We start from the raw sequence: 27,666 nt of genomic DNA, 5'->3' as shown, positions 1-27,666 counted from the left end.
CAAGGACCTACTGTATAGCATAGGGAACTATATTCAATATCTTATAACAACCTATAATGGAAAATAATCTGAAAAAGAATATATATATATATATACACATATATATGTATATATGTATATGTATATAACAGAATCTCTGCCGTACACCTGAAACTTACACAACATTGTAGAACTACTTCAAAAAAAAAAAAAGGTTTCTATAAATGTGTATAAACATTTGCTGAAATGGGCTGTGATAAAGGGGCTTGAAGAATCGACGGTGTCTGGATCTTACTTCCTTAGTCCTCTCCGTTCAGCTCAAACCCACTGGGTTGGGACAAACATCTGACAAAACCCAGCGGCCCGGATCCACCAACCCTAGCAACGAGGGCGGTCGGAGCTGAGCCCGCTGGTTGCTCAGGAGCGTCACTTCCGGGACCGAGGTCGCAAGGAACCACTTCCGGGGGCGCGGTGCGGCGGCGCTGGAGGTGAGTGCGGCGACGCCGTGGCCGGTCCCGGGCTTCGGGGCGGGGTGGAGTCGCAGATGCTGAGGTACGGAGAGGGGCTTAAGCTCGGGCGCCGCGGGCGGCGCTGTTCTGCTGGCCTGGGGGCCACTGCGTGCGCGGCGTAAATAACTTCCTGGGTCGCTCTTTCGGAAGTTACTTGGGAGGGGAGTTTGAGTCCCAGGGGGGCGGAGAGCCTGTCTTGCTGTCCCTCAGCGCTTTAGTTATGAGCAGGGCCAGAACCCGGTGCTCCTCACAGTTGTGACCTGGCCTTTCTTCCCACTGATGGAGCTTTAGGAGGAGCCAGAGCCCTGGAGTCAGTCCGGCTGGGGTTTGACCCCTGAGTGTACCCCTATTGTTATGTAACCGTGGGCGAGCTCTGGTTGCCTCTCTGGTTCTTAGTTTCCTCCTCTGTAAAATGGGCGCATAGGGTTAATCTGAGGATTAAATGAGTTGGTGAATGCAAGGCGCTTAGTAAATGCACAGTGCGTGTTCGCTGATTTATTTCTTTTTAAGGGAAGTGGGAAATGAGTATGTGAAACCTCACTTTTTAAGTGGTGGCAACAAATTCGGATTTAATAATTACATTTTGTAGGACATCTGCCCACCAGCTTCAGCCTACTGGCTGCCAGTTTTGACTGCTCTAGAAGATGGCTTACCTTTCCATAGGACAAAATTCTAACCCAGTTTTGAGCAGTTCTTGGGAATTTGTTGTAATGGGACGGGTCTGGGTATACAGCCCATGGCTGTAAGGCAGTAATTCCTGACACTGATTTTCTGTTCTCCAGTCTCAGGACAGAATTTTTAAATCACTTCATTAGAAGCCAAGGATCCCCTACCAACATCCTTGGAATTTGTTTCTTTCAGTCTAAGAGAAGACTTAGTTTCTGTTTGCTAAGTCTGGACAGCTATACATGTCTCAGGGGTTATTTATTTATTTTGAAATAGTGACTTTTTTTTCCAATAAACTTTTTATTTGAGAACTATTTTATTTATTTATTTATTATTAATTTATTTTATTTATTTTTATTTTTTAGGGGGCTGTGTTGAGTCTTCGTTGCTACGTGCGGGCTTTCTCTCGTTGCGGCGAGTGGGGGCTACTCTTCTTTGTGGTGCGCGGGCTTCTCATTGCGGTGGCTTCTTTTGTTGTGGAGCACGGGCTCTAGGCGCGCGGGCTTCAGTAGTTGTGGCACAGGGGCTCTAGAGTGCAGGCTCAGTAGTTGTGGCTTGCGGGCTCTAGAGCGCAGGCTCAGTAGTTGTGGCGCACGGGCTTAGTTGCTCCGCGGCATGTGGGATCTTCCCGGACCAGGGCTCAAACCCATGTTCCCTGCGTTGGCAGGCGGATTCTTAACCTCTGGGCCACCAGGGAAGTCCTGAGAACAATTTTAGATTTACAAAATTATTGTGAAGATGCTGCAGTGAGTTCCCATATATCTCCCACACAGTTTTCCCTATTATTAACATTTTACATTAGTATAATACTTTTGTCACAATTAATGAACTGATATCAGTAAATTATTATTAACTAAAGTCCATGGTCTCTTCCGATTTGCTCAGTTTTCTCCTAATGTCCTTTTTCTGTTCCAGGATCCCACATTACATTTAGTCGTGTCTCCTTAGGCTTCTAGGACTGTGATAGTTCCTCAGACTTTCCTCGTTTAGATAAACTTGACAGTTTTGAGTATTATTGGTCAGATATCTTGTAAAATGACCCTCAGCTGGGATTTGTCTGGTGTTTTTCTTATGATGAGATTGGAGGTATAGGTTTGGGGGAGGAAGACCACAGAGGTAAAGTGCCATTCTCATCATATCACATCAAGGGTATATACTTTCAATATAAGTTATCACAGATGATGTTAACCCAGATCACTAGCTTGAGGTAGTCAAGTTCTTCCACTGTAGAGTTACTCTCCTTCCCCCACTTTTCCATATTGTACTCTTGGAAGGAAGTCATTATGCACAGCCCATGCTTAAGGAGTGTGGAATTATACGTCACACTTTAAGACAGATTATCTACATAAATTATTTGAAATTCTCTATGGGAAATTTGTGTATTTATTAAATCATTTCTATCAGTATAGTCTTGGATATTTCTTTTCATACTTTGGGTTATAATCCAGTACTACTTAATTTATTTTATTGTCCAAATTGTTCTGGCTTTGGCGATTGGGAGCTCTTTGAAGTGGCTTCTATATCCCTTTGACATACCCCGATCAATGTGTTTTGGGTTTTTTTGAACACTTTCTTACTTTCTGTTACAGGTTCATATTGTGTATTTCCTGCATCAGTCCTAGAGTTAACCATTTCTCCCAGGAGCCCTGGTTCCTTTTATTGGAGAATGGTATCAGAGACCAAGATCTGGGTGCTAGGTGTGCTCATTGCTACTGGTATGCCCAGAGCAAAAGAGCAAGAGATGTATGTGTGTAGACTAATCTCCCTCTCCCTCTCCTCTCCCCTCTCTACATATATATATATATATATATATATATATATATATATATATATACACACACACACACACACACGTATATATATAAATATGTAGCCTTCTGTATCTATATTAATCTAAATATGAGTTTATACTGATGTCTGCAACACCCATCCATTCCACATGGATCATTCTAGCCTCCTCTGGCTTAACTGTAACCTTCTACTCCAACTGTAACAAACCTAGCTCCCACCATCTACCATCCATTTACTTAATTGTTCAATTCCAGTGTATATGTATAGTTGTTTCAGAATTGGTAACCTATATCCCATGTGGGAAACAACTTTATTAACTAGAGTACAGTGACATATACAGTTCCTTTTGCCTTTAGTCTTACAAACTCCATCCATTTCCAAAGTTACTGAGGTCAGCCAGCACCTGATTCCCCCTACCCCTTCAGTGAAATAGCTTCATCCATTTCTAATACATTTAGATTCCGAATGTCACATTCTGCATTCCATCCTGGATACCTAAATGATTTTTTTTTTTTTTAATTCATGTACATTAAAGTTTACTCTTTGTGCTGTAAAGTTTGCTGGGTCTTAGTTGCAGCACGCAGGCTCTTCGTTGTGGTGTACAGGCTTCTCTAGTTGCAGGGCGCAGGCTTCTCTAGTTGTGGCGCGCGGGCTTAGTTGCCCTGCGGCATGTGGGATCTTAGTTCCCCGACCAGGGATCGAACCCGCGTCCCCTGCATTGGAAGGCAGATTCTTAACCACTGGACCCCAGGGAAGTCCAGTTCTATGGGTTTTGACAAATGCTTATTAATGTCTTGTATTCACCATTACAGTATCATACAGAATAGTTTCACCTTCGGGTCTTATTTTTAATTTCTCTCTTTCAGATTTCATCTCAGAAATCTTGTTGGCCCTCTCTTCAAAATATATCTACAACCTGAGAATTTACCGCCTCTACTGCTACCTGGTGCAAGTGTGTCTTTTTGACTATTATATAGTAGCCTCTTAACTGGTTTCCCTATTACCACTCTTGCCCCTCTACATTCTGTTCTCAACACAGCAGCCACAGGGACCATTTAAAAATGAGTCAGATCATGTTGTTTCTTTGCTAAGAACCTTCCAGTGGCTCCCCTTTGACCCAGAGTTCTACTGGTCCTACACAGCTGCTCACTCTACTCTCTTCTCCTTGGTCATAAAGTTCATTCCTGCCTCAGGACCTTATCCTTTGCTGTTTCTCCACCTTGGGGTACCTAACAGGAATTGAAATGACTTGTTCTTTCACTTTTTTCTTGCCTTTGCTGAAATGACACCTTCTCAGAGAGGCCTTTCCCTGACTACCTCATATAAAATAGCACCCCTTATCTCCCTGTTTATATTTCTGCTAATACTGCTGCCATTACATATCTATATGTGTGTGTTTGAGTGCCTCCAATTGGATGAAAACTCCATGGCAGGAACTAGAATGATGCTCAGTAAATATGTATCCAGTGAATGAAAGCTTCAGACCACTGGTATCTGGCATTCACAGATGAGCCTCAAGGGGTCTGATAACCTTATGAAATTATTTGCCATGTCTGATAATAAATGGCTCTGTACTTTTTATGAAATTTTGATGGGGGTATGAGTTTCCCCCCATGTGTAAAAACCTTTGTTCTTAAGCAAGTCTGGAGCATCACAGGGTTAGAAACCTAGCAGGATGTTCAGCGTTGCCCTGACTCACTGGTAGAGCCTAAGCAAGCACCGTGCCTCTCCACTCCCCCTCCTCCTTGTTAAATGAGGCTGTTGGTTGGGGCATCTGCTCTTACTTTAAAGGTGGGAAACAACCATAGGTTTCATCAGTTACCAAATATCTGAGTCAGGCCCTGGAAGAAACTCAAGATGGACCCTGGGTCCCTGCTGTCCGGGAGCTTATAGTGGAGCAAGTAAAAACATTAGACTGTGTAGTAGTTCTCAGACAATAAGAAATACATTTTGAATTTTGACCCAGAACATCCTCGCTTGGATGTAGATGGATATAACTGGTTAAAAAAAAAAGCTTCAGGACACAATACTCACCCTTACTGATATGATATTTTCTATTGTCATTTACTTAATTAATTAAAGTACTGGTTAATAAAATTAAAGAGGAAAAAATGTCAGCTGCAGCCCCCTTAATGGTTTCCATGGCTCACAAATTGGCCACAGCCTGCAGTTTGAAAACCATTGACCACCAGCTAAGTTTCAGTCATACCCACCAGCCAGTTTGAATCCTAACTTTGCCACTTCTCAGCCAAGTAATCCCAGGGTAGGCCACGTAACCTCTCCCAAGCCTCGGTTTCCTCATCCTCATTAGTAATACCCGCCTCCCAGAGTGGTTGTGAAATGAATGAGATGCTGACTGTAAAGTGCTGTGCACATCTGGCAAATGATTCGCTTACTGCTACTGCTGTGACAGTGTCAGGGGTGGGGTGGGGGGAGCAAAGCCTTTCAAGGAGTCTGCGGGATAAGAGCCTCCTTTTTGGGAGCTGAAGGATGAGTAGGACTCTAATGACTTCTGTATTCAGGAAAGGAAAACCCAGAAATCCTGGCAGGCAGACTGGGAAGTAAAGCATAGGGGTACAGAGAAAATTAGACAGGAGTTCTAAAGCAGACACAAGATGTATAGAGCATTTTATGTTTTCCAGAACTTTATTACAACCACCCTCTGGTTGTACCTGCGCTGTCCAATGTGGGAGTCCTCTAGCCACATGCAACTATTTACAAATAAAGTAAAATGAAAATGAAAAATTCAGTTCCTTAAGCCTCATTTAAGTGCTTAATAGCCACATGGGGCTGGTGGCTACCATATTGGAGAACAGAAGTATAGAACATTTCCGTAATTGCAGAAAGTTCTCTTGGGCAGCGTTTCATTAGACCCTATAATAGCCTTGTGAGAGGAGTAGATAGGCATGGATTTTTCTTTTAGATTGTATTCAGTTTTTTCAATGATATTCCCCCCACAATTAAAACTTATGAGCCCTTCACTTTAACAGCAACTATTTACATTTTCTTATGGCCTCTTTTGATCTTTAGCCAGTGAAATCATAGTTTATACATGGCTGCAGTCAGTGTTTATGTAATTATTTTCTTTTTTCATTTAATATAATTTTGCAAAGACTTTCTGCTGACCTGATACACCACATACGTACTTGCCATTTTAGCCAACGGGGAATATCCCATGATGTACCATAACTGGGTTAACTGCTTCTTTATTGTTGGACACTTCAGTTGCTTCCTGCTTTTCAGTATTATGAATAGCACTGCCATGAACTTTTTTGTACCTGAAGCCTTTTTCTTCTTTTGAATTGTTTCCTTACTGTAGATTCTAGGAAGTGAGTTATTCAGTCAAAGGATATAATCACTTTTATGGCTCTTGTTATATTGCCTAATTGCCATTAAAAAAAAAAAAAGCCTAAATGCATTATAGCTTTGAATAGATATTATTGTTGTTGTTTGGCTCCTGAGAACATCAAGTCTGTAGGAGGTCAAGAGATTGGCCCAAAGTGTAGCTAATTGCTGATAGAAGCAGGGTTTGTGCCCCCGCCTGACTCTTGGCCCCATGTTTTTATTGTACTACAAATATTCTTAACAATGTTGCTGTGAGTAACACTAATAAATCTAAGTATTGATAAGCCCACTAGGCTTGTTACAGCCTTAAATGTAAAGTTTAGGGCCAAGGGCATTTTAAAAAAGTGTATATTTATGAGGTGCAACTGTGAAGAAATGAGAGAACATTTTTATACCTTGCTATTCACATGGTGTAAGGATATAGTGTCCTGTCTGGGCTGTACGTTTCCTCCAGTAAAGCTGTTCTTGCAGCAGCTTTGGAATTCACTTCAGGGCCAGTTTCTGAGCCACCCCAAACAATCTGCCTAGGGTCTGAGCGTCATAACCTTGTATTTGACCAAAAATGGTATTCCTGGGCTTGAGGCTCCACCTGATTCACCACACTTGGATCCAGATGATGTTGGGTTCCTTCCAGAAGTCAAATCCTTCCTGGGAGGATGAAGATCTGCCAGCTCTGAGGATTTTGGGGGGGGGTGGGGAAGTGAGCCTCAGGCTTTGAAAGCCATTCCCAAAGGAGACCGAAGTGGTGGGAAACAGTGGCCACCTTGTCGGCTCGGGCACATCACCTTCCTAAGTGACTAGGTTGAAAGGTAGACAATGCGCATTTGCATAAACCCCAGTCTGTTCACTTGGAAGGTTGTTTTTGTCATCCTTTAGTCACTCCTCCTTCATGTTGGAAAAATGTTGCAAAGCAGTGAAGCCGCAGAGCCAAAGTGGAGGAAGGTTTTAGGATAGTCTCTTAACCCAGAGCCATCCATAGGAATATAATGCAGGCCATGTGTGTAATTTAAAATTTTCTAGTAGCCACATTTAAAAAGTAGAAAGAAACAGGTACAGTTTGTGTGTGTGTGTGGTAAAATATCCATAACATAAAATTTACCATTTTAACCATTTTTAAGTGTACAGTGTGTGTAACCATCACCACTATTTCCAGAACTTTTTCATCATTCCAGACTGAAACTCTGTACTCATTAAACAATGACTCCCTATTGCCCCTCCTCCAGCCCCTGTAACCTATATTCTAGTTTCTGTCTCTATGAATTTGCCAATTCTAGGTACCTAATGAGTGGGATCATACAATACTTGTCCTTTTCTGTCAGGCTTATTTCATTTAGCATGTTTTCAAGGTTCATCCATGTAGCATGTATCAGAATTTCATTCATTTTAGTAGCTGAGTGAATGTCCTTTGTCCTTTGTCTATACCACATTTTGTTTATCCATTCATCTGTTGATAGACTCTTGGTTGTTTCCATCTTCTGGCTATTGTGAATAGTGTAGCTGTGAACATTGGTGTACAAGTATCTGAGTCCATGCTTTCAGTTCTGTTGGGTATATACCTAGGGGTGGAATTGCTGGATCATATGGTAATTCTACATTTAACTTTTTTAGAAATTGCCAAACTGTTTTCCAGTATGTCTTTTCACTTTCTTGATAGTGCCCTTTGATGCACAAAAGTTTTTGATTCTGATGAAGTCCAATTTATTTTTTCTTTTGTTGCCTGTGGTTTGGTGTCACATCTAAGAAGTCATTGCCAAATCCAATGTCGTGAAGACTCCTCCTATGTTTTCTTCTATAAGTTTAATAGTTTTAGCTCTTAAGTTTAGTTCTTTGATCCATTTTGAGTTAATTTTTGAATATGGTGTAAGATAAGGGTCCAGTTCATTCTTTTGAATGTGTATATCCAATTTTCCCAGCACTATTTCTTGACAAGACTATCCTTCCCCATTGGATGGTCTTGGCACCCTTGTTCAGAAATCAGTTGACTATATATGTGAGGATTTACTTCTGGGCTCTTTATTCCGTTCCATTGGCCTAGATCCTTGTGCCAGTATCACACTGTTTTGATTATTGTAGCTCTATACTATGTTTTGAAATCAGAAAGTGAATCCTCCAACTTAGTTCTTTTTCAACATCAGATGAAATTAATAATTTATTTAACCCAGTATATTATTTCAACATGCAGTCAGTATAAAACACTGTTAACGAGATATTTTATTGATACGTTCTTTTTTTTAAAATTAATTTATTTTTATTTTTATTTATTTTTGGCTGCGTTGGGTCTTTGTTGCCACGCACGGGCTTTCTGTATTTGCAGCGAGCAGGGGCTACTCTTCATTGCAGTGCACAGGCTTCTCATTGCGGTGGCTTCTCTTGTTGCGGAGCATGGGCTCTAGGCGTGTGGGCTTCAGTAGTTGTGGCATGCAGGCTCTAGAGTGCAGGCTCAGTAGTTGTGGCACACGGGCTTAGTTGCTCCGTGGCATGTGGGATCTTCCCGGTCCAGGGCTCAAACCCGTTCCCCTGCATTGGCAGGCAGATTCTTAACCACTGCGCCACCAGGGAAGCCCTATTGGTACAGTCTTATGTTCATACTATCTTCTAAATTGAGTGTGGACCTAACTGAACAGCCATCTCAGTTTGGACTAGCTGTGTTTCAACTCTCCATAGCCACATGTGGCTCAGGGCCACCATATTGGACAGCTCAGATTTAGTGGAAAGTTGCTTTGTGGCACAGATCCCTGAAAACACAAAGGGCTTTGGAGTCAGGTGGGCCTAGTTCCCAAGTAAGTTTTCCCCTTTCTCATTGGGGTGGGCCAAAGGAAGCCACTCGTGGGTGCTGTGGTAGAGGGGGAGCAGTTCAGTCCTACCAGGGTAGGAGGAGGGCAGTAAGAAAGGCATGCTGGGGGTGGGGGTGGGGCACGAGCTCAGCCTTGGAGGTAGAGTAGGGGCTTCGCCAAGCAGTCGTAATGGGAAAGGGCATTCTTGGCAGAGTGTGCCACTTGGGTAGAGGCCCAGGATTTGAAAGAGCTCAGTGCTCTTGGAGAATTACAGGCAGGTCTTTCAGCTCGACCAGTGTATTAGGAGTGGGGGACTCTGGTGAAGTGAGAGGCTAGAGAGGTGGGTTGAGGCCGGACCTGCCACCACTGGGCACCACTGCCCCTGTCATCCATGTCCCCAGCATCTCTTATTTGGGTTACTGGTAGTAGCTCCCTCACTGGTCTCCCTGTGTCCACTCTGCACCCCCCAACCCTGTTTAAAATGTAAATCAGGGAATTCCCCTGCGGTCCAGTGGTTAGCGCTCTGTGCTTCCACTGCCAGGGGCCCGGGTTCGATCCCTGCTTGGGGAACTAAGATCCCACAGGCCATGTGGCGTGGCCAAAAAAAAGTGTAAATCAGATTATGTTACTTTTCTGCCCAAAACCCTTCTGTGGCTTTACATTTTACTCAATCAAATCAGAAGTGTTAGGGTCCTACAAGGTCAGTCGCCATTCCTTCTGATCTTACCTTCTTCTACTCTCCCTCCTGTATGCCTCTCTGGCCATTTTGGACTCATATCCCTGCCCTGAGGCCTCTACACTTGCTTTTCTCTCTGCCTGGAATATGCTTCCCTGAGATGCTCCACTGGCTCAGTCTCATACTTCCTATCTCTGTCACTTCATTCCTGTCTCTTCTTCAGAGAGGCCCTTCCTGTCACCCTATACAAAATAAAATGATGCCCTTCTGAAGCTTTTTTCAAAACAGTTATCACTAGATGGCATGTCCCATCTGGATGTGTTCTTTGTCCGCCTCTGTCCCTCTGTCCTGAGAGGTAGGCCCCAAGAGAGCAGGGATTTGTCTGTTTTACTCACTCTTCAGTGCTTGGTGTTCAATAAGTATTTGTTGAATGAGTGACTGGATGTATAAACGAACAAATAAATAAAACCTGAAACAGAGCAGGCCTTCAGCAAATGTATGTTGATTTGAGATTTTTGTTGAAATGTTTGCATTTATTTATTTATCTCCTGTAACTTCATTTTTGGAAAAATTTCAAACATACAAAAAAGTTGAAAGAATGGTCCAATGACTCTCCATATATCCTCCACTTAGGTTCAAGAATTGTTAACATTTCATCGCAGTTGCTTTATATATTCTTGCATGTATGTGGGTGTGTTTGTGGAAGTGGAACCATTTAAACGTCAGTTGTAGAAACATGACATTAACTCTTTGCATTTAGAAGTTGGCTCTGGAGAGTGGTGAATCGGAGGGGACCTCAGGCAGCAAGCTGGGGCCATGGCCTCCGACCTGGACTTCTCCCCTCCCGAGGTGCCCGAACCCACATTCCTGGAGAACCTGCTGCGATATGGACTCTTCCTGGGTGCCATCTTCCAGCTCATCTGTGTACTGGCCATCATTGTACCCATTCCCAAGTCCCACGAGGCGGTGAGTCCTTCCCTGTGAGCCTCCGCTCCTTAGACCGGGTTCTAGGTACTGAAAATAGATATCACAGCAATGAAGACTAGCAGGGATTACGCGGGGCTTTATTGATTTAGAGTGTCCCTAAATTCCCACCTGGTGGCATTGGGCCATATCGTTCATACCTTATTTGTTCACATGTGCGTTAAGCAGGTTTTTATTTAGCACATACTTACTGTGTGTCAGACTCTGCTGAAAGATGTGGTGTGTGCCCTCAAGGAACTTCTAGTCTTTGGGAGAAGGGCAGATATGAAACAAATACACATGTTTCCCTGAGAAGTACAGAGTACTGTGAGGGTGTATAACAAGGGGGAAGGACCTAATCTTACACTGGGGCAGGGCCTGGGTTGTTCCCCCTCCCCCAAGGAGAGGGAACTGCATGTGTAAGGACCCGAGGAATGAAGGAATGGTCTAGGAACTGAATGCAGGTGACTGTGGCCAGAGCACAGAAAGGACACGATGAGAACAGCCAGAGGAGTGGCGGGTCCCCAGGGGTTTTAAGGAAGAGAGTGACATGATCAGATTGGCTTTCTTGTTGTTTTGACTCTCGTTCTATAGGTCTCTGTATTCTGTAGCTCTGTACCCTCCTTCCACCACCCCACTCCCAATTTTCTCACGACCTTGGTTTGCTGGAGAAAGCAGGTCATTGTCATCTGCCACATCCACATCCAGGATTTGGCTGATTGCTTCTCTGTGGTGTCATTTGACATGTTGCCTTGTTCCCCATATCTCCTGTCAACAAGAAATTCAGATTAGAGGCTTGATTCGATTCAGATCAAGTTATTTAGTGAGAACACCTCATAGCTAGTGCTGTGTACTTCTTATTCCATGTCATCAATCAGCACTTGGTGTCTGGTTGTCACACAGAGATTCTAAGATATCTGTGGGTTCAGGTGGTAATAGCTGATCCCTCTGTTATAAAATCTTCATTTTATAACTCTTTCACCTGAATGGTTTTAGCATCCACTGATCATTGCTTAGATCCATTATTTCCTTTGGCCTTTATTAGCTGGAATTCTTCAATGAAGAAGACCTTTTCCTCATCCCTATATGGTTACTCTGAAATGCTGTTCATAGTAAAAGGCAGGATAAATGCTTGGTTCTTTCCCTTTATTAGTGTTCAGAACAGTGAGTTTGGGCTCTAGCAACCTCCAATCTTGACCAATAAAGCTTTGATTTTCAGTGGGAACCCCATCAAGTTGTATGAAATATTGTCTACCAAGGAAACCCATTAGAGACTCATTGCCTAGGGTTTTATTGGGGACAGGTCACATAAGCACCCTCTGCCTAGCACAAACCAAAATTCCAGACTTCCAGCAAGAAGGCAGGTATTCAGCATAAACCATATTGTTTCCACAAACAGGTTAGTCATAGTGAGCCATTCTTTTTTTTTAGATTTTTTTGTTTGTTTGTTTTGATGTGGACCATTTTTAAAGTCTTTATTGAATTTGTTACAATATTGCTTCTGTTTTATGTTTTGGTTTTTTGGCCACAAGGCATGTGGGATCTTAGCTCCCTGACCAGGGATCGAACCCACACCCCCTGCATTGGAAGGCGAAGTCTTAACCACTGGACTGCCAGGGAAGTCCCATAGTGAACCATTCTTATCAGTTCTGGGAATTGTGGGAACCACCCAAAATCCAGTTTCCCAGATGCCAGCCAAAGGCCAACCTTGCAAGCTGGCTTTTCTAAGGATAGCCGTTTTCTTTTCTTTCTTCTTTTTTTTTTTTAATGTAAACTCTATTCTGCACATCTACAACATACTTATTACAGTTTTCAAATAATTATGTGTTTTTTTCTCTACTAACAGTAAGACTCAGAGTGAAATTTATGATTTCTTTGTGGTTCTTTTTGGGCCCAAAAATATGTCCCATAGTTCAGAGTACTATGTTTAGTAAAGTCTTTTCTTCACATAAGTATACTCCCACCCAGACATACATTAATTTGCTTCAATTTGTTTTTAATTTTTAGAGGTTTTTCCTTTTGATTTAATTTAAAAATTATATAAAACTTTTATATACAACATTTCTCAAAGTTAAAACTACGTGACAGGATAGAGTCACAGAAGTTTCCTTTAATCTCAATATCTTCCATCCTTTTCCCTTTCTCCCTTGATAGGCAACCATTTTTATTTTGATTTATCCCTCCTTTGTTTCTTTTTGAAGAAGTACGCAAATGGATATGTGTGTGTGTGATATTTATTTTCTCCCTTTGATGCACAAAAGATAGCATCCTACTAAACACAGTTTTACATGTTTCTTTTTTTACTTAACGATATACAATATATTCTGAAGATACCTATCTTGGAGATGACTATGTCCCAGAGATCCTGCTGGTGTAACTGGGAGGAACCCTGGCAAAGGGGCAGGCTTGGGGTGGGGATGGGGAAGGAGCATGCTGGGTTCAGTTTTAAACAGGTGTCTTTAAGATGTCCACGTGATTCTGTCAAGTAGGTAGTTGCATCTGCCGGTCTGTATCGGGAGGAGGGTCTGTGCTGAGTGTTGATCAACATTTGAGAGTCAATAAGATGTAATTAAAGCCATGAGAGAGGATGAGGTCTCTTAAAAGGGAATGTGGAATAAGATGGGGAGAGCCTCGAGGAGCTCTAGCATTCAGGGAACCAGCAGGGAGGAACAACCAGCAAAGGTGGGGAAAACCTTGGTGAACATAGATAGGCACGTGGGCTCTGGATTGTTCTGTTCATCTACATTTCTTATTTTGGGGTTTTGAGAAGGAAGTCGTGATTGGAGTTTTTCTGCCCACAATTGTGTCACACTCTAAAGACGTAATCCTTGTGCTCTGTGGCTCTGTCCTCACAGATGCAGCGTGCTACTGGGCATTATAAATAACAAACATTTTTATCGTCATTGGCCACTGATGAAGCCTGCCAAGAGTCCTGAGGGAGGGAGGTGGTGAATGTTCTTGTTTTACAGGCAGAGATGTAGTCAGAGGTGTGTGGCCTTACGGAGAGCCACAGCTCACCTCCTGTTGTATTCTTAACCCTTTGAGGCTAGCCATAGAGGCCCAGGTCCATTTATCAAACTTTCAGAAAAAGGGGTGCCCTTTACTGATCTCTGAGGATTTTAGTGACATCTTAGGTTGAGGTCTTTCAAGGCAGGGGGTTGACAAAGGGCTCCACAGTATGCCTCGCCCCCTCCGCCCCCCCTCCCCCCAGCCAAACCTGCCGTTTAGACATTTAGAGGTTAATTTTGGACAACAACCTCATCTTTTATTATTTTTTTATTATTACTTTTTTATTGAAGTATAGTTGATGTACAATATTATATAAGTTACAGGGGTACAACATAGTGATTCACAGTGTTTAGAGGTTATACTCCATTTATAGTTATTGTAAAATATTGGCTATATTCCCTGTGTTGTACAATATATCCTTGTAGCTTATTTATTTTATACATAATAGTTTGTACTTCTTAATCCCCTACCCCTAACTTGCCCCTCCCTTCTTCCCTCTTCCCACTGGTAACTGCTAGTTTGTTCTCTGTATCTGTGGGTCTGCTTCTTTTCTGTTATATTCACTAGTTTGTTTTATTTTTTAGATTCCACATATAAGTGATATCATATAGTATTTGTCTTTCTCTGTCTGACGTATTTCATTTAGCGAAATACCCTTCAGGTCTGTGCATGTTGTTGCGAATGGCAAAATTTCATTCTTTGTCATGGCTGAGTAGTATTCCATCATATATATTTTATATACCACATCTTTATCCATTCATCTATTGATGGACAGTTAGGTTGCTTCCATATGTTGGCAATTGTAAATAATACTGCTATGAACACTGGGGTGCATGTATCTTTTCAAATTAATGTTTTTTTTTTTTTTTTTTGGATATATACCCAGGAGTGGCATTGCTGGGTTGTACGGTAGTTCTATTTTCATTTTTTTGAGAAAACCTCCATACTGTTTTCCACAGTGGCCAATTTACATTTCCACAAAGAGTGTACAAGTGTTCCCATTTCTCCACATCCTTGCCGACATTTGTCATTTGTGTCCTTTTTTTTTTCTTATTTGTGTGTGTGTGCTTTTTTTTTTTTTAATTTTATTTATTTATTTTTGGCTGTGTTGAGTCTTCGTTGCTGCACGCGGGCTTTCTCTAGTTGCGGCGAGTGGGGGCTACTCTTCGTTGCGGTGCACAGGCTTCTCATTGCAGTGGCTTCTCTCATTGTGGAGCACGGGCTCTAGGCGTGCGGGCTTCAGTAGTTGCGGCACGCGGGCTCAGTAGTTGTGGCTCACGGGCTCTAGAGCACAGGCTCAGTAGTTGTGGCACACGAGCTTAGTTGCTCCACGGCATGTGGGACCTTCCCGGACCAGGGCTCGAACCCGTGTCCCCTGCATTGGCAGGCGGATTCTCAACCACTGTGCCACCAGGGAAGCCCTGTGTGTTCTTTTTGATGATAGCCATTCTGACAGGTGTGAAGTGATATCTCATTGCGGTTTTGATTTGCATTTCTGTGATGATTAGCGATGTTGATCATCTTTTCATGTGTCTGTTAGCCATCTGCATGTCCTCTTTGGAAAAATGTGCCCATTTTTTAATCAGGTTGTTTATTTTTTTGATGTTGAGTTGTATGAGCTGTTTATATATTTTGGATATTAATCCCTTATTGGTTATATCATTTGCAAATATTTTCTCCCTTTCAGTAGGTTGTCTTTTCATTTTGTTGATGGTTTCCTTTGCTGTGCAAAAGCTTTTAAGTTTAATTAGGTCTCATTTGTTTATTTTTGCTTTTATTTCCTTTGCTTTAGGAGACAGATGTAAAAAAATATTGCTACAATTGATGTCAAAGAATGTTCTGCCTGTGTTTTCCTCTAGAAGTTTTACGGTTTCCAATGTTACATTTAGGTCTTTCAGCCATTTTTAGTTTATTTTTGTATCTGGAGTCAGAGAATGCTTTAATTTCATTCTTTTACATGTAGCTGCCCAGTTTTCCCAGCAGCATTTATTGAAGAAATTGTCTTGTCTCCTGTATATATTCTTGCCTCCTTTGTCATAAATTAATTGACCATAAGAGTGTGGGTTTATTTCTAGGCTGTCTATTCTGTTCCATTGATCTATGTGGCTCTTTTTGTGCCATTACCATACTGTTTTGATTACTGCAGTTTTGTAGTATAGTCTGAAGTCAGGGAGTGTGATTCCTCCAGCTCTGTTCTTTTTTCTCAAGATTGTTTTGGCTATTCGGGGTCTTTTGTGTTGCCATGCAAGTTTTAAAATTATTTGTTCTAGTTCTGTGAAAAATGCCCTTGGTATTTTGATTTCATTGATTCTGTAGATTGCCTTGGGTAATATGATCATTTTAACAATATTAATTCTTCCAATCCAAGAGCATGGGATATCTTTCCATCAGTTTGTGTCATCTTCCATCTTTTTTATCAGTGTCTTATAGTTTTCCAAGTACAGGTCTTTTACCTCCTTAGGTAGGTTTATTCTTAGATACTTTATTCTTCTTGATGTGATGGGAAATGGGATAACAATCCTTAATTTCTCTTTCTGATAGTTCATTGTTAGTGTATAGAAATACAACACATTTCTGTATATTAATTTTGTATCCTACAACTTTATCAGATTCAGTGATGAGCTCTAGCAGTTTTCTGGTGGTGTCTTTAGGATTTTCTATCTATAGTATCATGTCATCTGCAAACAGTGACAGTTTTACTTCTTCTTTTCCAATGTGGATTCCTTTTATTTCTTTTTCTAGTCTGATTGCTGTGGCTAGGACTTCCAATACTATGTTGGATAAAAGTGGCAAGAGTGGGCATCCTTGTCTTGTTCCTGATCTTAGAGGAAATGCTTTCAGTGTTTCACCATTGTGTATGACATTAGCTGTGGGTTTGTCATATATGGCCTTTATGAGGTTGAGGTATGTTCCCTCTGTGCCCACTTTCTGGAGAGTTTTTTATCATATATGGATGTTGAATTTTGTCAAAAGCTTTTTCTGCATCTATTGAGATGATCATATGGTTTTTATTCTTCAGTTTGTTAATGTGGTGTATCACATTGATTGATTTGCAGATATTGAAAAATCCTTGCATCCCTGGGATAAATCCCACTTGATCATGGTGTATGATGCTTTTAATGTATTGTTGGATTCGGTCTGCTAATATTTTGTTGAGGATTTTTGCATCTATGTTCATCAGTGATATTGACCTGTAATTTTCTTTATTTGTGATATCTTTGTCTGGTTTTGGTATCAACAGCCTCATCTTTTAAAATATAAGTGTGGTACAGAATATCTCATTTTCATTTATCTTGAAGTTTAGAGGAGTAAGGCTCACACAAGTGAATTGTCTTTGTAACTGAAGGTTACTGTATTACATTTTTTTGTTTTTGTTTCTGTTTTTGTTTGTTAGTTTTTCAATGGATCAGTAGCAAAAAATACAGTACCATTAATTTAACTTTTTATTGATGTACCACCCCAGCAAATGGTCCTCAATTATGCAGGGATTCTACTGCCAGCTTTCCTCTGCATGCCCCCATAAGGCAGCCTTTTCTCACTCCCGGAACTATTAAATAAATGGACAGGAAAAACAGTATTCTGTGTGTATAAACAGTCTTACAAAGAGAGGGTGAGTGCTAAGACTGTGCTTAGAGGTTGTGCTTAGTAGCAAGCTGGGATTTGGAATTTGGATGGGGAGGGGAAAAGAAAGGGATTTTAACTTGGGGCTGGGGAGCTTTTATGGCAGAGGGGGACAGCTGTGGGGACTCTAGGCAGCCTAAAGGCAGGTGGGAGGTCCCTGAAAGTGGAAGGTGGCAAGGAGGTGGGAGAGGGTGGAGCCAGAGAACAATCTTGCTCTCTCTGTCACTTCACTTAGGGCAAAATCACCCCTCTTGCTTAGCCTATAGAAGCAAGGTTTATTAGTGGCTTTTTGGGTCAGAAGATAATATTTTTGGCTCCAGATGATGGGAAAGGCTTTGAAAAGCAAAAGAATGTCTTTCCTGTTGTTCTAGTGAGCTGATTTTTTGCAACTAGTTTATGACTTCAGTATTTCAATACTTAGCAGATTATTTGACAGTTCTTTTGGGGGTAATCAGGGAGGAAAAAAAGGAACACATAGAAATGCTTCCCACCCCACCCCCTTTCTTTTCCATAGTAGGAGCAAGAACTAATTCATAAAATTGAAACCAAAGTCCCTAGAATCCTAAGCCAAATGAGAACATTTTCTCATTGACACCTCATTAAACTAAGACCTGAGAAAAACATTTGTTTGAGCCTGATTGAGGCCTGGGTCACACTTAATCCAAGCATTTTCTTGTAGGCTAGGTTCTAAAATACAAGAAGGTAGATCCTTGTACCGTTTCTGTCTATTCCAGAATGCAGCTGTGTTTCATCTCTCATGCCCAGTCTGATTGTTTGTATGGTGGCTATGGTGGAAAGGATTCGGGGGCTGCTTCTAGGCTCCAGAGTAAAGAAATTATTCATTGATGTCTGCCTTGAGCAAGGGACTGGGGAGTGGTAGCATGAATTGCCTGTCCTTGGGCTGGTGCATGATTCTCTATCTGGCTGCACCCACCTGGGGAATTTTCAAAGGCCTTGGCTGTACCTATAGAGATTCTGATTCAGTTGTTCTCTGAAGCCTTGGATCAGTGTTTTCTTAAAGTGCCCAGGTGATTCTGTTATGTAGCCACTGGTCTGGTCCTTAGACCATTTCCCTGAAGCACAAACCAATTTGGGGAGGACAGAAGGTGTTCCGTTCTACGTGTGTTAAGTTTGTAATAATAGCATGACATCCAAATGGGAAAGAAAGAGCCAGTGAGAATTTGGGGATGGAGACCTGGGAATTATTTTAACCAACATAGTATTATTTCTTGAAACCCTAAGAATGAGTTGCTAAGCTTTTCAGGGGAAATGAAGATTCAGGGAAGGCCTGAACTTGGGGCACGCCCAACTTTGAGGTAGTTTCTGTGCAATGTAGAGGTACTGAAAAGATGTGGGTGCTCTCCCAGAGCAGGGATGCAACTGGGCCTCTGGAAGGAGTGGGCACCAGGGCCCCATCACTCACCGTCTACATCCCCTCTGCCTCCCCTTCTGTTCATCTCCTGTCTCTCACTTCTCTTGCCCTGCTTCCTCTGCTCACTGCCCCTGGGGTAAGATGGAACATGGCCACTAACAGCTCCCAAAGTTTACATCTTTCAGCTGCAGCATCTGGAGGCTGCCTTTCTGCTTGGTCCCAGTTCCAAATTCCCTAGAGAAGGAACTGTAGCTGACCCAGCTTGGGACTGCTATGGCCAGTGTGGGGGAGGGGAGCATCCTGTGGTGTGACCTCTAGGGGTGGAGGGGAAGGTCATTTCCCAAAGGAACAGGAGTGCTGTGCAGACAAAACGGGGGGTCTCCATTCCTTTCGCTCTCTTGGAGATGGGCAGACTAGTGGGCAGAGGGCTAGGAGACTGTGGTCTCCCTGAAAACCCCCGAGTGGTTCAAGGAGGGCACAGAGATTGGGCAGCAACGGCTGAGTGATGGAGGAAAGGCTGCTCAACGTGACAGTGATGCCCTGTTCAGGCTGCTCTTCTTCATAGTTTGGTTTCAGGAGAACTGAGTTCTTACTAGGGAGTCCCAGATCCCTAGGGCATCCCTAGGGCATCCCTAGATAAAGACTGCAGAAGTCTGTGAGCTCCCTGCAGTTGTGTGCAAACGTGATGTTTTCATGCTTAGGCACATTTTCTGGGAAGATAGTCTATTGCTTTTCTCAAAGTGGAGAGCAGCAATTTTAATGAGGTGGGAGCCAAATTCCAGGAGTGAAGGAGTAGGTAGTGAGGAAGTAAAGGGAACCCTTCTACCCCTTCCCCACAGCCTTCCTGAGCTTCCTCCCAAGCCTCTTTTGTATCTTTTTCTGCCCAGAATGTTGATCCAGTCAACGCTAAGCAAGCGGGTGTTGACTTTTAGTTCAGCAACTCACGTAGCAGGTAGTATTAATTCATCGGGCAATTAGTCGTTCCTAGTAGTTTAAATGCTGACTGTTCTCATGTCTTCATAGGTTTATGTCACATCTGCCCAGCCAGCTGCCAGCCCCTGGGCAGGTACCTTCACTTCCACCCTGCCGTCTTTGCGTGATTGCCTCAGTCTCTTCTGTTGAAAGCTCAGAAACTTGGTTCCATCAGTTTCCTTAGAAAGAGACTGTTTTGACTCTTAGAACTGGGAATTTCAAGGCACACCTGGGTTCGGAAGCTCGCAAGGTCTTCAGGGCTCTGTCTCTCCATCTCCTGGCTCTCTAGGAGTGTTGGCTTCATTCTGAGGCCCTTGCCACGTGTCAGGAGGATACAGCAGCCCCAGTCTGTGTCCTTATCGCTCATGATTTACAAGCAAGAGAAGCCATTTCTCTGCCTTTGCTCACTTTCCAGATCTCATGGAAGGCCTCTGCTTGGCTCTGGCTTGGCCACATGTCTGTACTTTGCCCCATAGGTGGGAAGGGGCATTGGGTCCATTTCTGGCCAGGCCACATTTAACTGGCCACTCCTGTGGTCACAGTGACTCAGAGTCCCCCAGAACCACATGGGACAGGGAAAGGGCATGGCCCCGACGGAGAGTGGGTGCTGGGCAGACAAAGACAGCTGATGCCCAGCACTGTGATCCGGCAGAGGAGAGCTCACCAGAATTGATGGCAGGAGTGGTGGCTTTCTATGTGATGCCCACATAGACTTCACTGTCAACCAGAAAGCTCTGCAGTGTTTGGAGCCCTGAAAGGGATGGAGCCTTCCCGGGGGCAGCGGGGCAGTGGCCTAGATGTTCAGGGGGTCTTGATTTTAAACTAGACCCCCGATTGCCAGCGAAGGCTGCCGTAGTAAATAATTAACTTGGGCAGGTGTACACCCATTCTCAACACCTCAGGAGACAGTCTAACCAACTTTGCAGTTCTGCCCTGTGTTTTTTTTTAAGCTTGGGAGGCATTTGCAGTTGAATTGGGCGGCAGGGTGTTTTTTGCTTAACAAGCAGTTCTTGAGAGACTGCTGTGCGGTGGGCAGGGTGAAGGTCTAAACATGGTCTCGAGATGTGTACCGGCTCATGGGAGAGACAGCGGAATACACACGGAGCCGCAGACCAGCCGGTGGGCAGGGCCTGCAGTGGTGCTGAATTGTGTCTGGAATGAGCTCCCCGGGCTGTTCTCTCTAATTACAGTTCTCCTCGCCTGCCAAACGCATCCTGGACTCTGTCTCCGTTCGCCTTGTGGAGCCCACATGGACGGCCTCCCCCGCTTGGTTTCAGCTAGTCCTGTCCTCCTCTCAAGGCCAGTGCTAGTCCCAGCCCCGCAAGGTCTCCCAGCTCCCACCCTGCCCAGGGCCTCGGGCAAGAGCGTGCAGCAGGACGAGCCAGAGCTTCAGCACTGGGTGCCTTCCCCTGCCTGAGCCCGTGTCCCAAGCTAGAACAGGAGGGCATTCATGCCCGACCCACGCCATTCTTGAGGATCAAGTGAGGCAAGGTGCGTGAGGCTACCTGAGCATAGCACAGTGGTCTTCTTTCCCTGGACCATTTTAGAGGAGAGAAGAGTTTCAGTCTGTGTAGAATGACATTTTGTCCTGATTTATTGGACTAAATACACACTGAACTGTATAGCGGAAATCATAAAATTCTGTGTGCTTTCCCTGCTGGAAGAGATTTGATGCATTGTGGCACAGATTTGATTATTTGAATCTGATGAATAGCAGCAATTTTCTGGCCTTGTAAGTGGCTGTGGAGCTGCTTCATTATTGATGAGGCCTGTGTCACAGAGGACACCTCCGCAGACCCAGGAACCACCTGGGGGGGGGAGTGGGGGGTGGTTTCTTTTACTCCCCAAAGTGAGATTGCTGAGGGAACTGAAAATTTGCTTCAGAGGAAGCGTGATGGAAAGGTGGGGCCGTAGTGTTCGGGGTCTGCCGTCTGCCTGGCTTGTACCAGCAGCGTGCATTTGAAGAGAAATTAAGTCAGCCATTTATTGAGTCATTCTTACCAGCTAAGAATTAGGAGCTACAGCTCTGTGTGGCTAGGACCCCAGCATCCGAATCACGTGTGTAACAGCTGCCTTTGCTTCCCTGTCCCTTGTGGGGAAGGCAGATGTGCCCCGCTGGGTTAGTTGGTATGTCTTGGTGAACCTCAGTTTCCTTGCCTGTAAAATGGGGCTCACGGAGATGGGCTTATCAGGTTGATGGGAGGCTGAGCAGCTGATGTTTGTGAAGCACCCACGTGGTGCACATCATGAAGTGTGCGTCCTTTTCTTCATTACCCTGCACTGCCTGGCACAGAGGCTGCATGCACTGGGCACAGATAGATTGGTGACAGGTGCTGAGCACCTGTGCAGAGCATGAAAGAGAACAGAGCATCTGGGAGATACTGGCTGGCCAGTAGCCCAGAAGTGACAGGGTGGGCTGCATGAGAGGGCATGCCCGGGGACAGGGCCAAGGCTGCAGTGGAATAGCTCTGGAGGCCACTCGGGGGTTCTTGGAATCTGATTTATACAAATAGGGACACCTGGAGGCTCTTGGAATCTGTCTTATACCAAGAGGGAACCAGCAACATGTTTAAAGCAGAAAACAGACTGGTCAGGGCGGTCGTTTTAGGAGAATAGGCTCTGAAAGCAGTGTGGTGGGTGGTGAGGAAAACCTTGGGAGGGGCAGGCAGGAGACTGGAGGCTCTGAACCGGCTCAGTAGTGTGTGTCCAGAGGGGGACCGGGCGGAGTTGAGAGCCGCATGGAAAGCAGAGTGGACCGGCCACGGGGACAGATCGGATGTGGAGGCACACAGGGAATGGCGAGAACTCAGAGATGGCTCGGCAGTGTCTAGCTTGGGTAACTGGGTGGGTGACGATGCCAGAAACTGAGCTGGGGGAGAGGGGAGGAGGTCTGGGGTGAGGAGGAGACAGATAATGCGCTCAGATGACTCAGTGACTGTGCTCTGGCCACGCGCCCACAGAGAGCTGCTCTCAACTGTAGGAGCAAAGCCTGACTCGAGGAGTGCTAACCCACTTCCCTGACTCCTGCCACAAACAAGGGGGTTCTGAACGACCCATCGGCAGGATCCGGAACAAACTGTTATTGTCATTCCACAGTTACCTGTGCTTCCAGGCGCTGCTAACTAGGGAGAAAGTAGATGTCACAGTTAACTCTAATTCTTGGTTGCCATCAGCGCCGAGGTCCTTAGGAAACCCGGGAGAGGCTATACCATACAGCCACTGAGAGCTTAGGATTATCCTGGCCCTGCCGCTCGCCAGCTGAGACCTTAGGCAGGTCACATAACCTCTCTGAGTGTCTCTTCTTTCGTCTCTCTAATGGGGCTCCTTATGGCACTTTGTGAGGCAAAAATAAGATATATCCAGGCCTCAGAACACAGGGCCTGGCATGTTGTAAATAATATTAGCAGCTGTTGTGGCTGTTATTATTAGTATTCTTATTGGTGGCTATATCTAGCCATGCTTTAGAGTATGAATATTGGGTTTAAAATCTGCTTGTGTCCTCTCTACTTATGGGAAAAGTGAGGCTTAGTCTAAAGTGTTACATCTTCATGATGATGAACAGCAGTGAAGTTCCCATGCTTATGGGAGATCTTGTGTTTTCTTTCATTTCATTCATTCATTCATTCATTCATTCAGGAGCAATTGAAGCTGTCCAAGGACTAGTAGGGGAGATCATCATGAGCACATATAGCTTTGGTAAAATGAGTGGCATTGTAAGGTTCCTGGGTGCCTGGGGCGTAGGGGTGGAGGAGGGGATGCACCTGCTGGAGGAAGAGGAGCAGAGGAGGAAGGCTAGACAGTGAGTAGCAGCCCTTGGGCTGGGCCAAACCATGGGGAAAGGTTTACTGGGTGGCCAAGGAAAGAAGGGTGCTCCTCTTGTTTAGGGGTGAGCAGCAGAAGCCCTGGGGCCTGGCCCAGTGTGGGGGGTGGAGGAGAGCCCAAGGGAGGCTGGAGAGGTGGTCTCCTTAAGCTGCCATCCCAGAAGCAGGACATGAGACTGTGGGTGATGGAAGCCACTGGAAGGTGTAAGGTGGGGGGATCTGCATTTTAGAAAAATTCTTTTGGCAGGTGCACAAGGCATGGCATAGAGAGAGCAGGGAGGCTGGTTGGCAGTGGGGGAACTGAAGTAGGGCCTTTGATGCTCAAGAGAGTGGCCAGGTCAAGGTGGAGGAGGTCTAATCAGCAGGACTTGGCGACTGATTGGACGGAGGGGAGGAGGGGGAGGGTGGGGTTGCCAGGACTCTGGTTGCTAAGACCATGGGTGGGGAGGAGGGCCAGGCCAGATGGAGATGGGGCCATGCTCTGTCTGGGACAGTTGAGTTGGAGGTGCCTGGGAGGTGCCAGTTCCAGTCATCTGACAGACAGCTGGGTCAGGGGAGAGGTCTGGGAGGTGACAGAAAGGATGAGGCGAATGAGAGAAGGTCTGTGGCGTAAGGGAAGTAAGGGAAGCACTGGGGACACAGCTGGGCGTCCTCATCTCTGGATACTGAACTGGCCCCACTGAAACCAGAGGAGGCGCCCAGCTTGAGCTCAGAGGGGGGCTCCATCCCTGGAGATCCTGGTGGGCCTTGGCAAGTTCGCTGTGCATAAACCCTTTGTCTAATCAGGCCCTGTTTGTCCAGGGCATGCAGGGACTGACTGGTTTCCACTGGCCGCACAGGTACTGCGCTGGGGATGGTTTCCAGCTCCCAGAGTCTCCAAAGGCATTGTGCCCTGTGGGGTTTGCCTTAAACAGTAGCCTTCCTGCTGGGCTCTGCAGCCATCAGCCTGTGCACTTGACACACTGGCTCCTCCTCCTCTTTGTCTGTTTGTTTTTCTAATGGGCTAACTTTTTACTTTTCTTTCTTTTTTTTTTTTTTTGCCAAGTTACAAAAACAGTATCAGCATAAGGGGACAGGCTGGGGAAGTCCAGAGCGCAATCAGAGACCTGGCCAGGGGAGGGGCCGGTCCCCTGGTTATCTTGGGAAGATCCCCCATGGGTGCCTGGGACTGAGCTGGGCCTTTACACCTGGTGTCTCAGCTGGCAGGCGGGCAGGGTGGAGAGCAGACAATGATGGCCGATAAGAGGGAGCTGACAGACCTTTGGACTGGGCCTTAGGTGGGGACTGCCCCTCCACAGCCATGGTCCTGCCTCTTCTGTCTGACGGAGACTCGAGGCTGGGGCCAGGGGCTGACGGTGAGCAGGGAAGGACAGAGAGTAAAGCAAGCTGGCAGCTCGGAGCTGGCCAATTAAACACAAAGAAATACTTTTCTAGAAACAGCGTGCTCCCTCCTCGTATTCTTAGTCTGCTGTTTGTTTTCCCATTTTTAATAAAAGAACACAAGTACCGAAAACATTTCCTTACTGTTAGTGCTGGGGACAGCGGGGGCAGGGGGCAGGGCACCTGAATAAAGGGGCAGCCACTGCTCAGCCCGTTTCTTCCATGAGGGGGTTCGGGGCCAGTGTCACTGGATGTTTAATGTTTTCAAGGAAAGCAAGGACTCCAGATCGAATGGGAAATCTCCCAGTTGGCTCAAATTCTTAAAAATAAACACTGCAGGCCAAGTGAAGTCTGCCTGTGGGCCGGGCGAGGCCTGTGGACTGCGGTTCGTGTTCTCTGGGCTAGATGGGACTCTGTTAACGTCCTGCCTGGCTGTGGCACAGTGTGATTTATCACCCAGGGAGGAGGGGACACCCGACGGGACTGAGGCCATTCCAGAGTCTCCTCTGACATAAGCCTGTGAGGCTGTGACAGGCCGAGTCCCTTCCCCAGAGTCCACTGTCTTTATCAGCTCAGTGAAGGCCAGGGCTGGCTCTGTGGTTTTGAACCTTTTTTCATCGGCAGAACCTTTGTTTAAACCAAATCTTACAGGGAACAAATCACAATGTACATGACAGATAAAAACCAGAGCTGCCCCAGATGTAGGGAGAATCTGGAGTTCTGCCCTGAGGCTGCCCTTGCCCTTTCCCACAGGGCATCTCTGCCAGGCGCCACAGAACTCTGTGTGGTGGCCGCCCGGCTGCGCTTTCCACCCTTCCCTGCCCCGGCGTCTGTGCTTGAATGGGCGGAGGAGAGTAGCAGGGCCGGCAGGAGAGCAAGCCACAGTAGGTCTGCCCAGAGCCGGCTCCCTGCCCGCATTCTGTCCAGTCCCTGTGCACGGTGGCCAGCCGGCCGCTGGGTGCATTTGCACTTACTGGGGGCTTTCCATGCATTTTTGCCTCCTCACATTAGCCCTCCAAGTTGCGCACCACTGTTTCCACATCACAGGGGGGTAAGCCAAGACTCAGAAAGGGGAAGGGAGTTGCCCACAAGGTCACTTGACTGGAACTGGGGGAGCCTCGATTCCCCCAGGACTGTGAGACTCCAAAGGCTGCCTCCTCCCCTCGGGCCTCCTCCCTTATCCTTCACCTGCTCCCCGGGGACAGTCCCAAAACATGTGGATCCTGGGGCCTGGCAGTGACGGTTTCCATCCCTTGTGTCTCTGCGGCACGCTTCCGTTTGCAAAGTCCCCTCAGACATGATCTCATTTTGCTGGTGTCAGGCTTGATTTGTCTAAGCAGGACTCTCCTTTCTGTCACCACACAGGAGGCAGAACCATCTGAGCCCCGAAGTGCGGAGGTGACGAGGAAGCCCAAGGCCACTGCTCCTTCTGCAAACAAGAGACCCAAGAAGGAGGCCAAGAAGAAGCGGTAGAAGAGGCGGCCTGTGGAGCCCGGTGGGCGGGCAAGGGCCTTGGGGGCAGCCCTCCCGGGGCTCAACATTCTGTTCCCTCACTTTGTCCCGGGCTAAGGGTCTGAGGTGGCTGGGACACCCTCTGACCACAGAGATCTGGACAGTCAGGATAGTTCCCAGGCCCCAGTGGGCAGACCAGCACTTCCTCTACCTTCTGCTTCCATGATGGTTTAGGGCCAAGGGGACTAAAACACCCTTTGAGCAGAGACTGTCTTGGAAGTCTCTTCAGAAGTTGGGTCAGCTCACAGAGTTGCATTTTCTTACTGAATCCTCGTGTCCTGCCTTTAGTCACCCACCTTGTAGATTTACACTACATTTTCGAGTCATTATCTAATGCTGACAAGCCCACCTTGTAGATTTACACTACATTTTCGAGTCATTATTTAATGCTGACAAGCCCCGCCCATCTCCCATTATCTGTGCCCCGCAGATCAGATCTGCTAATCAGTCCCCTTTGTCTCTGCTTGTGCAGATGGAGCCGGGCCAGGCCTCCCCTGTTTGTTTAGGTCAAGGTGCCAAAGCCACTGCAGTGCTAGTGGTCCCACTAGTGCAACAGCCAGGCCTGAAAGATGCCTGGAGTGAGAGCCAGTGGAAGACTCAGCCAGGGTGATGCCCCATCCTCCTCCAGCACATGGAAGGGATTTGACCGAATGAGTGTGTTTTCTTGGGCCCAGACTTCCTGAGCATCTGAAATGGGGGAGGGCTTGTCAATCTCAGGCCAACCTCTTTTCAGCCCATCACAGCACACTCAAGGTGTACCTTTTGGCTTCTGTCTGTGCCCCCTCCCACACCCCCCAGTTCTATCAGGCCCTGACCCGTGAGGAAAAGTCATTTGGGGAAGTAAACGTTAATAAACGGCCCCACACGCTGAGCTGCCTGTGTGTCGCCTGCGCTGAGGGGGAGCGCTGGTCCCTCCCCTGCGGGGTGCGGGAAGGGCGCACCCCCAGGGAAGTGGGACAGTGGGTCCGGGGATGGCCGGAGCGGGGGCCATCTGGTCAGAGCAGCTCCGGGATGAATTTTAGGAAGGGTCCAGCCAACTGCTTCGTGTGGCCCTTAGTCACTGGAAATGCGGTGAACGTCCGTGCGTGTGTCAGAGTTTCCACCGGGGCCGGGCCCCTTTCAGTCCCTGGTTCCTGCTGCCTGAGGAAGACGCTGCTTGTCTTCAAAGCAGCTTGAGGAAAACTGAGTTGGAGGCCTTACGTGGCATGGGGTGGGTCACACGGGTCCTGTCACGTGCCCTGAATCAGCCACCAAGGAGAAGCCTCGATCTGTGGTA

General features: G+C 45.9%; 1 protein-coding gene across 7 annotated transcripts; it reads left to right on the top strand.

Annotated features, from left to right (window-relative positions):
• The first annotated feature begins 419 nt into the window (after positions 1 to 419).
• On the top strand, positions 420 to 27,261 carry MANBAL (mannosidase beta like). Of its 7 annotated transcripts, none has more exons than XM_061209524.1 (4): positions 420 to 467; positions 3,812 to 3,897; positions 10,504 to 10,706; positions 26,244 to 27,261. In XM_061209524.1, exons 3-4 carry the CDS (start codon positions 10,557 to 10,559, stop codon positions 26,349 to 26,351), a joined length of 258 nt encoding a protein of 85 aa, XP_061065507.1. In that variant the 5' UTR covers positions 420 to 467; positions 3,812 to 3,897; positions 10,504 to 10,556; the 3' UTR covers positions 26,352 to 27,261. The 7 variants fall into 7 exon arrangements, with proteins under 7 accessions (XP_061065507.1, XP_061065504.1, XP_061065506.1 ...); XM_061209521.1 differs by having other exon boundaries at positions 10,501 to 10,706; XM_061209522.1 differs by having other exon boundaries at positions 449 to 531; positions 10,501 to 10,706.
• The last annotated feature ends 405 nt before the right edge of the window (positions 27,262 to 27,666 follow it).

Source organism: Eubalaena glacialis, chromosome 13, assembly GCF_028564815.1.
Source record: "Eubalaena glacialis isolate mEubGla1 chromosome 13, mEubGla1.1.hap2.+ XY, whole genome shotgun sequence".
Lineage (NCBI taxonomy): Eukaryota > Metazoa > Chordata > Mammalia > Artiodactyla > Balaenidae > Eubalaena > Eubalaena glacialis.
This window is presented reverse-complemented; position numbering and strand designations above follow the sequence as displayed.

Excerpts from the sequence above, each read along its gene's own strand:
- MANBAL (XM_061209524.1), top strand. The coding sequence starts at position 10,557 with ATGGCCTCCGACCTGGACTTCTCCCCTCCCGAGGTGCCCGAACCCACA. Across the intron at positions 10,707-26,243 it reads TTCCCAAGTCCCACGAGGCG|GAGGCAGAACCATCTGAGCC; the intron begins GTGAGTCCTTCC and ends GTCACCACACAG.